The sequence below is a fragment of the Psilocybe cubensis genome, chromosome 3 (assembly GCF_017499595.1).
Source record: "Psilocybe cubensis strain MGC-MH-2018 chromosome 3, whole genome shotgun sequence".
NCBI classification, from domain to species: Eukaryota; Fungi; Basidiomycota; class Agaricomycetes; order Agaricales; family Agrocybaceae; genus Psilocybe; species Psilocybe cubensis.
In genome coordinates this window covers 1,076,430-1,091,164 of record NC_063001.1, presented here as the reverse complement: position 1 = coordinate 1,091,164, position 14,735 = coordinate 1,076,430, and the positions used below count along the sequence as shown (strand labels likewise).

Here is a 14,735-nt window from a genome sequence, read left to right as displayed (position 1 = left end):
CGAGAGAAATCTGGGAAGATAGAACCCAAAACCACGAAGCGACAATATTGGCCGGTCGGCTGGCGCATGAGACTGTGTGTCGACGACATGAAAGAAGAGGCGACCGGCCTACTAAAAAGACTCTACCGAATTCTGACAGCAGAGGCAGCCCATCTATTATGGAAGCTAAGGTGCGAGAGAGTAATTAACAATGAAGGCAAAGAATTCACAACAGCCGAAGTACAAGCCAGATTCACGACAGCCAATGACCCAAGAACAAGCCTCGACGTAGGAATGGAAAAAGCAAAACATAGGCGGGGGAACTGGCGCCGCACCAGGTGTACCGCACATGGAAAGACAGAAAGCAAGACTAAGCACCTACCCGAACACTGGTCAGAAATAGTGAACGGAGTTTTAGTGGGTATTTTGGGCGATGCTAGTGATGACAGGGATACCCTATTTCGAAATTCGAACAGAGAAGCAATACAGCGATGCAAATTACAAAGGTGATGTCTGTTTCTGACTTCTTACCGATTGACTCTGGATCCGTATAAGGCTCGGGAATCCACAACTCATGGCGAGCGTCTTGAGCCGGTCAGTGTAAAATAGTTGAACGACCAAAAATAGACGGTGTGCCGTGGCTTGCCGATTGTGGGTCCTGACAGAACATGGGAAGAAAACTGGAAGAACGCCTTTCCATTGTAAAGAAGATCGTTTTGTGTGTTCCATCCCCCCACAAGTTCTTCAGATTATCTTCGGGTGAGACCTACCCACATTCCACCACCCCCAGCAAGGGCTCGCTACGGGTAGTGTGAGCTTGGATTGTAATGGCCAGCCAGTCGATTCTAGGCATACATGGTAATTATATAGGGAAAATATTACACCAGTCGCAAGACCTGGAAATGAACCACTCTTTCCACTACTTGTACATATTTAGGTTGCCAACATCAACTAACGCAACTGGGTAAAATCAAGAGCATTGTGACCCTCTCTCTGTTTGTCTCCATTTTTGGGTCATTTCCCATTTGGTATACTCACAAAAGATTGCCGGTGGCAATCAGGCCTTGCTGGGGGTGACGCTTACGCTGTGAGACTGGGATGTACAAGTAAACTACTACTGGAAGCTCCTATTTTCATCTAAATTAAATCCATTGAGTCCAACGCAACTGTCAGAACTATTACCAAGGTATAGTGATCTATTATTTAGCTGAATCCTCCACCCACCGCGGCGATGTAAAGACAAATATCCCACCCATTTTCCAACACTATTAGGTCACCTTTAAGAGTTAATGACCTAGAACATATATCATTCGGAATAAGTAAATCAATTTTATATTTCCACTTATTCTGCACATTATTCTGTGGTTTATTGGCATTGTGGCCGTATACTCTGATATAATGGTTTTCTGAGATTGTTGCTTGCCACGGTGCAAGACCAGAAGCATATAACTTCTCAACCAGTATAAACACTGGCATACCCAAGTTGTTTGGTTACACCGACATCAACAAACAACGTGCCAACAATTGATGGCATACATCAGCAAAAGTGACCAAGTCCCCAAATGCCTTGTCAAGGCATTTGGAGGCGTCCAAATGCCCCAAGGCCCAAATGGCCTTTTAGATTGACTAACGAGAGACTCGGAATTTTGAAAGGCTATAAATCATTTACAAAACCCAATGTTTTAGCTAGATTTAAATTTAATCAAATCATTTCGGTAAAATTTGGGAGACCCAAAAACATTTGGATAACATTTAAGTTGCCTTTGAGAGCCCCAAAAACATTTAGAGCTCACCCAATGTTGACACAATGATATATTTTGAATATTTCTACTCCTGGCAGCCACTTCAGGTATTCCCACAATGATGTAGTAATTAAATGAAAAAATATTATTGAAACTATTCAAAACAAAAGACGCTACATAGACATGACTGAGAGAAAGCAGATTCTAGTTACAATCTGGGCACTGGGAAAATACCGAGTCACGTGATCAAATTGATGCGCAACAAGATCTACACTGGTGATGAGTCACGGTCAAGTATATGTGAAATATATGCGCATATACATACCAATAAGTTGACCAGAATGGGTGTCTGGTTATTAGCTACACTCTTGAGAAGGAAGTAATCAAGGCAGAGGAAGAACAAGCCATGAATAGGTATAAAACAGTCAGTTAGGGTTGTATGATGAAAAAAGAGCATGTCTCTTACCTTTCAGCTCTATACCAGTCTCAAAGTACCAAGAAAGAGGCATTGTAGTGTTAAGTAAAACCAGAGAGCGCCATCGTCAGAGTGGTGGAAATGAGAGGGTAGAAAGAAAGCAACGTGGGCGTGTCTCAGATTATTATGCTCAAAACGGATATTCGGTCTCCGATTTAATTTGTCAGAGGAGACGGCCTCTCTAATTTGTATTTCTTGAAGTCAAATTTCTCACGTACATGTAATTCTTATGACAATGGTGTCATATTGAAAACAACCTGCCAGCGTCATAGGTATTACGTGTGGTCAGTAAAATTTCTCGTACCTAAATCATTTTGAACATATTTGAAGCCCTTTAATCATCTGTGTCAACAAAAAGTTAAACTCAATGTTTTATTCCTTGTTTTTATTTTTAATCAATTGTTCCCTGCAAGTTTTATGGCAAACAAATCATTAAGAGATAAATGTAAGTACATGGAATATTTTGTACTAAACTTTGAGGTGTATAAATGTTTGTGGAGCATTCAAATGCTCTCCAAATGTTTTGTTCACCTCCAAATTTTAGTGAAATGTTTTTGTGTGACTTAACATGTCACGCAAAACATTGACCTGCTTAAAAAGGCATCAAAGGCATTTGGGGGTCTGGTCACTTTTGCCGATGCCTCCTCGAACGAATCCTCGAACGGAAAACCTATCTCAGTGCCTTCATTCTCCTTTCGTGGGGGCCACGCATAAAATTGCTCTTGAATTGAATCAGAGTCAATCTTCATCACAATACCATCTTTGACATCCGGCTTAGCAACACCATGCCTACACAAAAATAATTCATCAAGTGATCCATAGTGTGCACATACGAGCAGGTTACGCACTCTTTGATAAGATGCCATCGGCAAAAGTGACCAAGTCCCAAAATGCCTTTGCTGCCTTTTAAGGAAGGCCAATGATTCATGTGACATAATTATGTCACACAAAACATTTGGGTAAAATTTGGAGGCACCCAAAACATTTAGAAGGCATTTGGAGGCTCCAAAAACATTTGTAGAGCCCAAAAGTTATTACTAAATATTTCACATACTTACACTTATTTCTCAATTATTGGTTTGCCATAGAACTTAGAGTGAATGATTGATCATAAATAAAAAGAAAAAGAAAAGCTTGAGTTCAACTTGACATGCACTCAAATGATTACCGGCCTTAGAGTGCGCAAAAAATGATTTTTCAATGTAAAAATTTATTCACAGTATCATCGCACAATGTCAATTTAAGGCAAAGTCCACCGTTTCTGTCTAGCCATCGACAAAGAGCCTCCCAGGTCTGATTACAAATTAAGTCGGAGATTGAATCAATGTTATGTGTATAATAACTCGAGACATGCCCCGAATTCCTTTCTTTCCTCACTCTCATGTCTCCTGGTTCTGACAACACAATCTTCTGGTGTCCCATGCACATGACATAGGCCTGAAAGTTAAACTCACAAGGTAAATCAATTATCCCCAACTGCCAGTGCAACCCAACTGACAATTTCTTTTATGTCTTTGCTCCTCCTTCGACTTTGATACATCTTTCCATCAAGTATAGATTACAGTCTTACGGACATGCATGTTGAATTAATTGTGAGTATATGCGCATCAAATGCGCATACATTTTGCATTTTGCTTACCATGACTCACTGTGACACATCCAGATCCAGATCTCAAATCACACGAGTTATTGTGACCTGGTCACACGGAGTCTCCCAGGGTCTGGTTGACCATTATCGTCATCTGTACTCGTTTCTATGTACCCTCCATTGTAGTCAATCAAATTTTATTGTGTTAGTATTTCCAAAGTGTGTGATTATTGGGAAATGGCTGCTATAAATAAGAATAAACAAGCTGTAGCATTGTGTGAACCTCAAATCTTTTTTGGGTCTCTCAAATGCAACTCAAATGTTGTCCAAATGTTTTTGGGTCTCCCAAATTTTACCGAAATGATTTCATTAAATTTAGATTTTGATAAAACATTCATTCTAGTGAAGGATTTGTAGCCTTTCAAAATTGCGAGTCTCTACTTAGTCGATATAAAAGGCCATTTGCGCCTTGGGGCCTTTGGGCGTCCCCAAATGCCTTACTAAGGCATTTGGGGACTTGGTCACTTTTGCCGATGGCCTTCTGAGGGTGACAGTATTGCCTGGCTTGAAGCATCGGGCGCAAGCCAAACCTTCGTAATCGGCCGCTGCACGCCTGAGTTCTTCTTCCTTGTTCAGCCGGGCCCTGATCGTCTCTGCATCTTCGCCTTCTAGAATTCGAATCTCCATAGGATATGCGAAGCTGAATTTCTGATGACAACCTCTGTGATGGAAAGACTATAGAATTACAACGGGTCAGCTCAACGACATCTTCAGAAGCAAACAAACTTGAACATAAAAAATACATACTATTAGCTGCCACCTCATAACCATCCTACCTTTAGTTAAATTATTGCACGACAGACACTCGATAATTGGATCCAACTCGTCCATCTCCTTTGTCGTTGTCGTCTTCGGATCCAACCCACACATCTGAATTACGCTCTCCAACACATTCGCAGCGTCCTTATCAAACGTCACAACTTCATGCCAATTCCACGGCACGACATCTATCACATCTTTTAGCAAATCCAAGTCGGCTTCCTCCTTCTGGCGAGGCTCCAGGCTCCAGGGCGAGACGTGGCCATGGGTCGTGTGATTGTGGGTCAGCACCCGTGGGTAGCGCAGCGGCATCGCTGTGTAAACCCAGCCTTCGTAGCACTGATTGCATTCGAATGTTGTCGTCGCGAGATCTAGCACCTTATCCTGCGGTGCCGCGGCGAATTTGCCTGCGGTCTCAGCGATGACGCTGAGCAGCTTTGTGTGCATGCGCGCTATGACCTCCTGGGCGAGCGTGGGGAGCCGTGCGATGAGCGGTGCGAAGTCCGCTGGGCCCGTGATGTTGGGTGTGCTGAGCAGGAAGTCGAAGACGTCTTTGTTTGTGAAGAAGTCGCCTACCATTGGGGCGACTTCGGTGGGTGGTACTGTTGCACTGTAGTTTGTAACGATTTTGTTCAAATGTGGGATTCGGGAGCTGAGAATATACTGCCGGCGCTGGATGTGCATATCTGAACTGTACATTTTCATGTATTCTTCAAGCTCAGCCCATTTGTTTTTAAAAACTGCAACGTATAGCATAGCAGGGTCAACGTCGCTAATATGATTGGCGTTTAGGATTAGATTGACTTACTTTGCTCTGTGAGATCCCTCTTGCAGAGCTTTCGTATAAGAGGGAGCTCGCAGAAAGCCTGTCTACGGTTTGGGTCGTCTGTATTTCTGATATCCAGGACTTCAGCCTCCCATCCCATGTTTTCAAGACGGTCAAGAATCCTTGTTAACAAAAAAAAAATCAGCGCTTTGAATGACATCAGAAAGCAAATTGGCCACATACGCATCGACACGGGCGTTGAAAGGATTTAGCTTCGAGTCGTGGGCTGCATTTAAGCGCTGCTTCTCCCAGGCTTCGCAAGCTTTGGCATGCTGCACGTAGAAATACCAACGCGTCAGTAAAAATGCAGTATTTAGAGGTACGTGACAATTGTTGGAATCGAACAGAATCTCACCTCAGCGATCGCAGACCATTTCGCAACCATAGTCTCGATCCATACCTTCTTATTAGTGTGATGAAAAAATTTTAATTCAAAAAACCAGTCATTGGATGTTGAGACGCAGATGTAGATATTACCTACAAAGGAATGAAATGGAAATGGTAAATGCAAACATGTTAGACAAAATGAGACGAGAAAGAGTAACAAGGGGATAAAAAAATCGTGAAAGGAACGAAGAACTTACCGTTGGGCATGCGTACAGTAGGAAGCAAATCGAGCAGAGGCTTTAATTTGCTATAGAACTCGGAATCGGAGCCTCGCGGTTTCCCGTTTATGTATGCTGGCCCAAACCTGTAAAGTCACCGAAAAGAAATGTTTAGAAAATGAAGTGAGGAGTTGGTTTTTGCGCACGCGTACCTCCCACGCACGCATCTTGTGCACAAGCGTGTGCGCCCCGACCAGATGGTATGCAATTTCTTTGGTAGCCTTGTATCGCATTCCGGTACCTATGTATATGTAGGTAGGGTTCGAATTGGTATCACAATTTTTTAAAAAATAAACAGGGGAGGGAGAGGGCACACGTACATGGCACTCCTCCCCAAATGCTAGAAATGCATATTGAGGCTCCGTCATATCCGCAGGACAGTCTGGCAGCCCAGGAAAGTTCCTCCTTGCGGCTTTCCAGAGCGACTTGCGTTCTGGCGAATACAGAAAGGCTTTGTTGGCTTTGTTTGAACGTGCGATGTTGAGAAGGTCCAGTGGGCTTAGGTAGGAAAATATCTGTAGTAAAACAGAGAGAAAGAGACATGTAAGTGGAAGTGTGGAAATGGAGTGGAATTAATGGATGGAGGTGCGCACGTACCTCATATAGAATGCTCAATGATACCTTGGAGAGATTTCTCAGATTCAGAAGCAAAATTTTCTTTATCTTCTTTCCCTTTGACTTTGGAGCATCAGCGCGCTTTCTGTTACCCCGCGCACTTGGCTGTGGTACATAATCCTCGTCGTCCGAGTCGTCATCCTCTGGTTCGGACTCGGGAAGAGAAGGTCCCGTCGTCTTCGCTCTCGGAGGCGGCGACATTGGAGTTGGAGTTGGAGTTGGTGTTGCTGAGGTTGGTTGTGACCGAGGCTGTGGATCCGCTGGGCGTCGCGTTTCTTTGTGGTGCCCTTCGTCGGGACGCAGCGCGTCTACTTGTAGTACCTCGAGCCATTGTCACGGCGAGTCAATTGCTAAGATTTACTACAAGAGAATCTACGTAGAGCTTATGCGAATAAAGTGTCTACTATTACAGTCTTCCCCAAGTTTCGAAGATCAAGGGGAGAAGAGCGATGTGGTTCGAGTGAGAGGTTCACGGTCAAGTTAGGACCCGGGAAGCTCCCCTAAGGCCTTGTCCGGCCTCGACCCCGAATTTGGCCCTCAAATCCGCGAGATTTGGGGCCTCAAATCCGCGAAACCGGACAGACCTCCTCAGGGTCCTTCCTAATTAAGAAATTTTCTCCCTGCGGGGCAGCACATTTCTCCACGTCGTTTTTAACAATATTTTGCTTTAAACAGCGTCTCGCAGTCATAATACCTCGATTTGGCAATGTTGGGATCATCTCAGAAAATCTGACTGCCGCTGACCGGTGACCACCTGTGGACCCGGCCTCAAATCCGCAGGCCCCGGACAATGGTTGGCCTGCGGCGCCCATAAATCCGCGAAAAACGGACAGGGATTTTGCCTTTTTTCGGCCTCAAATCCGCCAAACCCCGGACAAGGCCTTAGGGGAGCTTCCCGGGTCCTGTCAAGTTCAAGTTCAACGTTCAACCTTAAATTAGTAAATGTGGGTGCCTCCCGGCCCTCGGTGGCTATTAAGGTTGTCTGGTGCCCATCAAATTTGACAATGAATCGCGTCGCGTCAATGTATCACGCGTGTACGATGCGGTGCGTGACGGCCCCTAATTTTGGCGCATGGAGATGCAAATAGGTGAGGTTATCGGTATGACATTATCTGCTATACTCAAAGTTTGCAGGAAGATCGGAGCTTAATGGACAGCTTATGCGTATAAATACATTTTGGTATGATGCTGTTCGGGGAAGATCACAGAATTGTGGGGTATTTGCTTAACCAAGGTACACTATTACCAAAAATCAGGATTTACTGATGCATATGACACGATTTTCCGTTGAAAATGCGAACATTTAGAAGTAGCATCGTACTGACTAGATTCCGGCCTTTCCTTATACTGTAGTACTAACTTTTTGAATGTGTGAACATCCAGGTACCTGGTATTTAGTTAAAATTAGCACAGACCGTGGTAAATCTAAACCTGTGTCGTGGTCGGGTTGTGGTCAAGTCGTGGTTTTCATCAAAACCAATGCCGTACATGTAAATATTGTTGAAGGGTGGTCCCTCTGGCAATGGCTTCTATAAGACAGCTATTGTAAAAGATGATTAAGACTGTAATTACTCCAGATAATCTAATGTTTTTCTGAGTTTATATCGGGTTATCGACGGCAAAGCATAATGCTGCAGGATACATCTTGTTGTGGCTGTTTCCGGCACAATGACATTGATTGATTTTGAAGCCGAAGGTGCCGAGAGACTTTAGAAACGACAAACTGCAAAATAATGATCACAGTTGTCGGAGAGAATTGAATTTGGAATATGTTCATGTAAACCTCTTAGTACTGTGTTATTGATAAGAAAACCATTAGATACACAAGCTTAAACCAAAGCCACACCACAACCACACCAAAGTATGCTGTTCATACTGGGGTGTACACACTAACAACCAAGTACCTAGTTACGAAACTCAACACTAACGTACGTACTAAGGTTCTAGATTTGCTATTTTTGTACTAACCAAAACCTGAAGACAGACACTTCGCATTTTCAACGGAAAATCGTGTCATAAATGCACTTGAAATAACAAGTTCGTCTTTGATAGATTGCACCGGTTAGTAGAATAGTTATGCAACCCATATTTTTAAAAATTTAAAACATCTGCTATTGAAAGGGAGTGGAGGAGTGTAACATTACGCGCCTCGATCAAGCTTTCTGAGAGCCGTCACGGGATTACATTACCCTTGCTTTCATTCCGAGAGTCTCCGACACGAATACCTTTTACTTTCCATACCAATTCTCCTTTCTTCAATACCATAACCACCGTATACTATGCAGTTGTTCATTCTCCAAATTCCGAGACGTTGTCTCGGAGAACTTGCCCCCCCCCCCCGGTCCCTTGTAGTCATCAATCTCTACCGGAGCTTCCATCACGTTCGCAGATTGTGAGGTATGCTATTATGCAAAAATTACCCAACACAGGTATTGCGCTCTACAATTTCGCTGCGATTTTTGCAAGTATTCTGATAGCGCATCTCGGTGATATCAACTAACAGGGATATTGTGGCGCACGTTACCAAGACGAAGGGGTTGTCAACACATTACCGAGAGACTTTAGTCCGATACTGCTGCTTTCTTAAGCGCTTGTAAGGTTTTGAACTAACTTTGTGTTTCTTTATGCTATTTCGCTGATAAAGTGTCTCAAAGTGACGAATATATGCGCGTTTCCGGGGAGTGCGGCATCGTTAAATTTATTGTGAAGAGACATATGATAAGGCGTTTCCCGGCGACAATGCACATGCGGAGTGAAGATACCAATCACTGATGTAGATGATGACTCGATGCTCAAAGAGATAGCTAGCAGATAAGGAGAAGACTGGGTACGCGGTGAGTCAAACGTTCAGAGACTTTTGTGTTGATTCTTCCAAGCATTTGCCGAGACGAGAAAACCACGTGTATTGTGACATGTATGTTGTGTTACGGAGCGTGACATGAAGGAGTCTAACAAACATACATAGGATCCGGACTATGGATCAATAATATCTCTCCAACAAACTCTATGGCCTCTTCTCACTTGGAATGTCCTGCTGCTACTGGGGGCTCTTCACTGCGCTCTCGCTCCTCAGGCTCCAGTACTTCCTCGCTTTCCTCGACCTTTTCGGATCTTACCTCTTCCACCTCCGCCTCCTCCTCGTCCCCGCCCAATCTAAAGACAAACGCTTTCTTCGCATGGCCTTTCTCAACTCGTCCGCCCTCGCCCACCCCACACCCCCCAGCGACTCCAGCGCAGAGCAAGCCGCGTTCACTCACTGCAGAGTTCTTCGGTACCCCGGTTCGCCCTCCCTCTCCACCCGCATCATCCATCTCCACAAAGCACACCGGTGCTACGCCTCACCTTTCTCGTATATTTCCCTCGCGCTACACCTCTGTCTCCGAACGAAGCCCCGATTTCAGTCTCAATATCCTCAACTTGGATAGCGTGACTGATGAGACACCGAAATTTAATGGCCATGTGAGGACCCCATCCACTGGTTCTAGCTCTTCATTCTCTTCATCTTCATTTCACGAACCCCGACTACCTACACCGCCTCCATCTCACGAACGCACTCCGCAGCGGGACGATACACTCATGCAGGGCGATTTCCCCCCGACGCCTCGTCAGGAAGAGGGAGATAGCTACGACGAACTCACTCCGCGGCCAGCAGATCGTCAGCCGGGATTACTCCGCTTTGAGCGCGATCTAATTCTAGAGAGGCAGGCAAGACAGCAAAAACTTAGTCAGACTCCCAAACCACCTTCTCCAGAGCCAGTAGACTACGAGGACGTCGAGAACGTGGACGAAGAGCCCCGTCCCGGAAGCATCATCTCTTTACCTAGCCCTGAACATCCCTCATCTCATCTTCCGATCTCGCCGCTCTCGTTAACGTTCACCATCGCTTCACCCTCACCCAGTCTGTCAAGTCGGCCGCCAGATCGAGGTACGCCGACGCCAACGAATGATTATTCCACGTCTTCAGGTGCGTCCCTGTTTCGTGAATTTTGTTTGTCAACTTTGTGCTAATTCTCACATTTTTTTAGCCGCCCTCAAATCCAGCCATCTGGGCAGCCCTGACTTCAAGCCCCTTCCGTCCCCTCCTCCTTCTTCCGATGGTCACGACCTTTCTCACACGCCATCCGGGGCCCTAGCCGATTCCATTACCACCCAAACCCCACCCCACTCCTCTAGCTTATCAAGTGTGCCACTACCACCTCCGGCAAAAGATGCGGACAATCACACGCAAGTCCCGAAATTGCGACTCCTTCGCTCGTTGGGCCACGGGGCCTTTTCGGCGGTTTGGCTGGCGGAAGATTTGAGCCGGGTGCCGCTCACCCTTGTATCAAAAAAGAGTGTGAGGGATTTGAGGCGGCGCGCAAGTGGAAGAGACAAGGCGCGCGAGAGGGAGAGGGAGAGGGAACAGGAAAGGGAAAGAGAGAAGGATGAAGAAATGGCTATGGACAATAGCGTCGCCCATGACGGAGGCGAGAAGTTGAACGCAAATTCGAGTACGACTGGAAGTGTGCCGAATAGAAACAGGATTCGAGAGGGTCTGATGAACATGCTTTCGTTTTCGCGGTCCGCAACTCACGGATCGGGAGCGTCTTCTGCAACTTCGCCTTTATCATCACGGCCTTCCCCCGTCTCTCCCAACTCTACTACAGGATTCGACAATAGCGATGAGGATGCCGGAGGTGCGCTTTCGAGAAACTCGAGTGTACGATCGGCTGCGTCGTCGTTCAAAGGTCCTTCACGCGCTGCGAGCTTGCGGTTAGCACCACCCCCGCACCAGCAAGACCTGACCCTTTCGCGTGATTCGAGCCTGAAAAAGTTTAGAGATCGCGTACGGGGGACGAGGCCTGCGTACCGATTGGGCCGCGCGTACCTGGATGAACGGCATGGAGAGATGGGGGAGCCCCGGGACGTGGACAGCGCTTCTGCATCGGTCACTAATGTGTCGGCGGTGGCAGCGGCAGTGGGAGGAACAGGGTCGGGTAGTCGTGATGGTGGTATGACTGTGTCAGACGCCGGGAATGACGGAGGTGAGGTTGGGTTGAGCGCTAGTTTGTCGAGGCAGTCGAGTTTGGGACATGCTAGCAGCAGCAAGGGAAATGGGCGCTTGGTAGCTGTCAAGATGACACCGAGAAGGGCGAACGCTGCAGATGTCGGACAGGGTCGAGGTGGAGCGGGCATCACGAAGCAGAGGCTCAGGGAGGAAGAGGAACGGACTAGGGTGGGATTCGTCAGGGAGGTTGAGGTGCTGAAGGTGAGTGTTTTGTAGATGGGTGTTTCGTCGCGGAACTGATTGTACGTACCTCTCAGCATATCTCGCACCCGAATATCACCCCACTCCTTGCCCATCTTTCAACTGCGAGCCACCATATCCTTGTCCTTCCGTACCTTCCAGGTGGCGATCTTCTTGGTCTGGTGAATAACGATGTTGCATGGGGAATGCTGGGTGCGTGGTTGACTTTTCGTTCTGATCCCAACGTTTTCGAAACTCACCTTGTACGGGTTTTACAGGCGAGTCGGTGTTGAGGAGGATATGGTGTGAGATCTGTAAAGCAGTTGGATGGATGCACGGCGTGGGCCTGGTTCATCGGGACATCAAACTCGAAAGTATGTCGTTGTTTGTTGATGGGAATGTATCCGTATCACTGACCCATGACCTTCCTTGCATCACTCCTAAAACAGACATCCTGCTCACCACAACGGCCTTCAGCTCCCTAACTCCCACGTCCCCGCGGCCCACACTGTCGACACTGCCGGCGCCCCCCGCGCCGTTCATCAAGCTCACCGACTTTGGTCTATCGCGGTTTGTGGAGATCGACGCGAACGGCGAGGCGGAGCTGTTGTCGACGCGGTGTGGGAGCGAGGCATACGCTGCGCCGGAGCTTGTCACGGGTGGAGGTGGGAGCGGTGGGGGTGTGTACGATGCGCGACGGACGGATGCGTGGGCGTGTGGGGTTGTGTTGTATGCTCTTGTGGGTAGGCAGCTGCCTTTTGGAGAGGGGGTGGTGGTTGGGGGTAGTATGGCTACTGGGTCGAAGATAGGGGGTGAGAGGGGAAAGGACGGCGGTGTGGGGCGTAGGGCGACAGCTGCAGATAGGAGGCATTGGCTAATGCGCATCGCCAAGGGTGAGTGGGAATGGCCTGGAGGCGACGACGTGGCGGACGAAGGAGACGACGACGACGATGTACGTGATCTCGAACACGAGCTCGTTGGCGCACGACTGTGTAAAAGCCGGGGCGCGAGGAGGATTGTGAGTCGGCTTTTGGTCCGGGACCCGAAGAAGCGTGCGCGCGTGGGCGATTTGTGGGACGATGCTTGGATGCAGGGCGGTGAGGACGAAGCTTGGTGGCGGGAAAAGGAGATGCGGATGCGGATGATGAGGATGGAGGAGGACAATGCGGAGATTGAGGACTGGGTATCCCGCCGTGCTCGTCAGCAGCAGCAGCAACAGCTAGATGTGGATGGCATGACGGACGATTCATGGTCTTTTTATGGGCCGGACGATTCGTCTTGGAGGGATCTCGAGTTGTACGATACGTCCTCGTCGCATCTTGGGTTGAGGATCAATGGGGAAGATATGGATGGGGAAGATGGGAGATTGGAGGATGAACGGGAGGAGGAGCAGGAGGAAGACGATGAAGATGAAGAAGAGGGGGGATGCCTTTTTGATCACGAAGGAATTGACAGCATCACTCGCCAAGAAGTCATTTGACCGTGACACATCCCTTGTGGGGTTCTCCCATTTCTTGGATCGGTCCTTCTCTCTCCCATATCCAACTTCCAAGGCGGTTCAGCAAGCTCGAAGTTTTTTGGGAGGTGGTATTCCTGCTCTTAAGAGGGTTTAAAAAGGCTTTTAGATTATCCTCGTGCTTTGGTTCCGCCTCTTCCGCCCCCCTCTCCCGCTACTTGTGCGTTCTGGATTTTTTGGACCCCTATTTTTTTGGATCCTCCCCCCTCCCTTTCATTCGTCTCTCCCTTCCTTCACCTCGAACTGTCTGTCGCCTCTATACCATTGATCAATCTTGAGTCTGGCATCTCCCTGGCAACAACACTCGTACTCGTCGTCTATTCCCTGGACCAAGGTCGACGCTCTCATTATCCAACTTTACTTCAAAAGAAGAAGAATTGGGCCATGCGGATCACACGAGGACTGAAGGGATTTTTATGAACCCTTCGCGTCGCGTGTTTCGCGGGTTCGCGGGTTAATCCGATGCTTCTTCATTACTTTGTAAAGACTTCTTTTATGGCACATGGCACGAGCGTCGAGCACGGGCGCTTGTTTTGTTCGAACTTGGTGGCTTGCTATCATTCATTCCTCCCCCTCCCTTTGCCCCCACCTTTCTGGATCTCCCATTTGTTGATGCTCCTTCAGTTCCCCTATGCTTTTTTCTTCCCATTTCGACTCTCTTGGAATCATCATTATCCTGACTGTCAATTTCCATCATTCGCATCCCTTTTAATTTCTCAGTTATATGGACACTGTTATATCTTTTCTTTCAACGCAAAAACATTTTCTGTTAGTTTCATTCATTTCCCGCTCCCTTGACATTTTTTCACAATTTTCAACATCATCAATCACAGCATCACACATGCTAGAATCCAACCCAACCTATCATTGCGATCGATGTCTTTCTTATTCCCCTTCCAATCCTCTAAATCTTTTTTAATTTATTGTGGCTGTTTCCCTCCTCTCACTCGCACTTTCACATTCACATTCACTCTCATTCTCATCTGTCCCCCCTTCTTTCTTGTCACATAATCGCATCTGTAATTGGAAAACTTGTAATCTTCATGTACGCCCCTTCCCCCTTTCCCCTCTTTTATCAGTTGTTTTACTTTACGTTATTTTTATTCTTCTTTTTTTTTTCTGAGTGTCTCTTTACTTGGCATTTATAATTGTAGTGTATCATATGCCTGTTGCAAAAAAAGCAAAAAAGCACACCTACTTATTGTGTTGTGTTGGTTTTTAGGTTTAGGTTTTATTTGTGTCGATGTTGTATCTTGTTTTTATGTGTGTGTTCTCTTTGTTTGCAAATTTGGTTTGGCGTGGTTTGTGTAAAAGATGATCGATGATGATGTGGGAGGTGAAGT

The 14,735-nt window shown here is 46.8% G+C and overlaps 2 protein-coding genes across 2 annotated transcripts; one reads left to right on the top strand and one right to left on the bottom strand.

Annotated features, from left to right (window-relative positions):
• Positions 1-4,225: 4,225 nt before the first annotated feature.
• Positions 4,226-6,850, bottom strand: JR316_0003128 (uncharacterized protein; the record flags this gene model as incomplete). Its single annotated transcript, XM_047888909.1, has 9 exons — positions 4,226-4,519; positions 4,592-5,343; positions 5,412-5,551; positions 5,613-5,701; positions 5,785-5,906; positions 6,014-6,120; positions 6,187-6,275; positions 6,355-6,549; positions 6,632-6,850. 9 exons carry the CDS (start codon positions 6,848-6,850, stop codon positions 4,226-4,228), a joined length of 2,007 nt encoding a protein of 668 aa, XP_047751283.1.
• Positions 6,851-9,655: 2,805 nt separating this feature from the next.
• On the top strand, positions 9,656-13,356 carry JR316_0003127 (CBL-interacting protein kinase 18; the record flags this gene model as incomplete). Its single annotated transcript, XM_047888908.1, has 5 exons — positions 9,656-10,613; positions 10,675-11,897; positions 11,954-12,089; positions 12,155-12,250; positions 12,326-13,356. The coding sequence occupies 5 exons, from the start codon at positions 9,656-9,658 to the stop codon at positions 13,354-13,356; spliced, it is 3,444 nt and encodes a 1,147-aa protein (XP_047751282.1).
• Between the last annotated feature and the right edge of the window lie 1,379 nt (positions 13,357-14,735).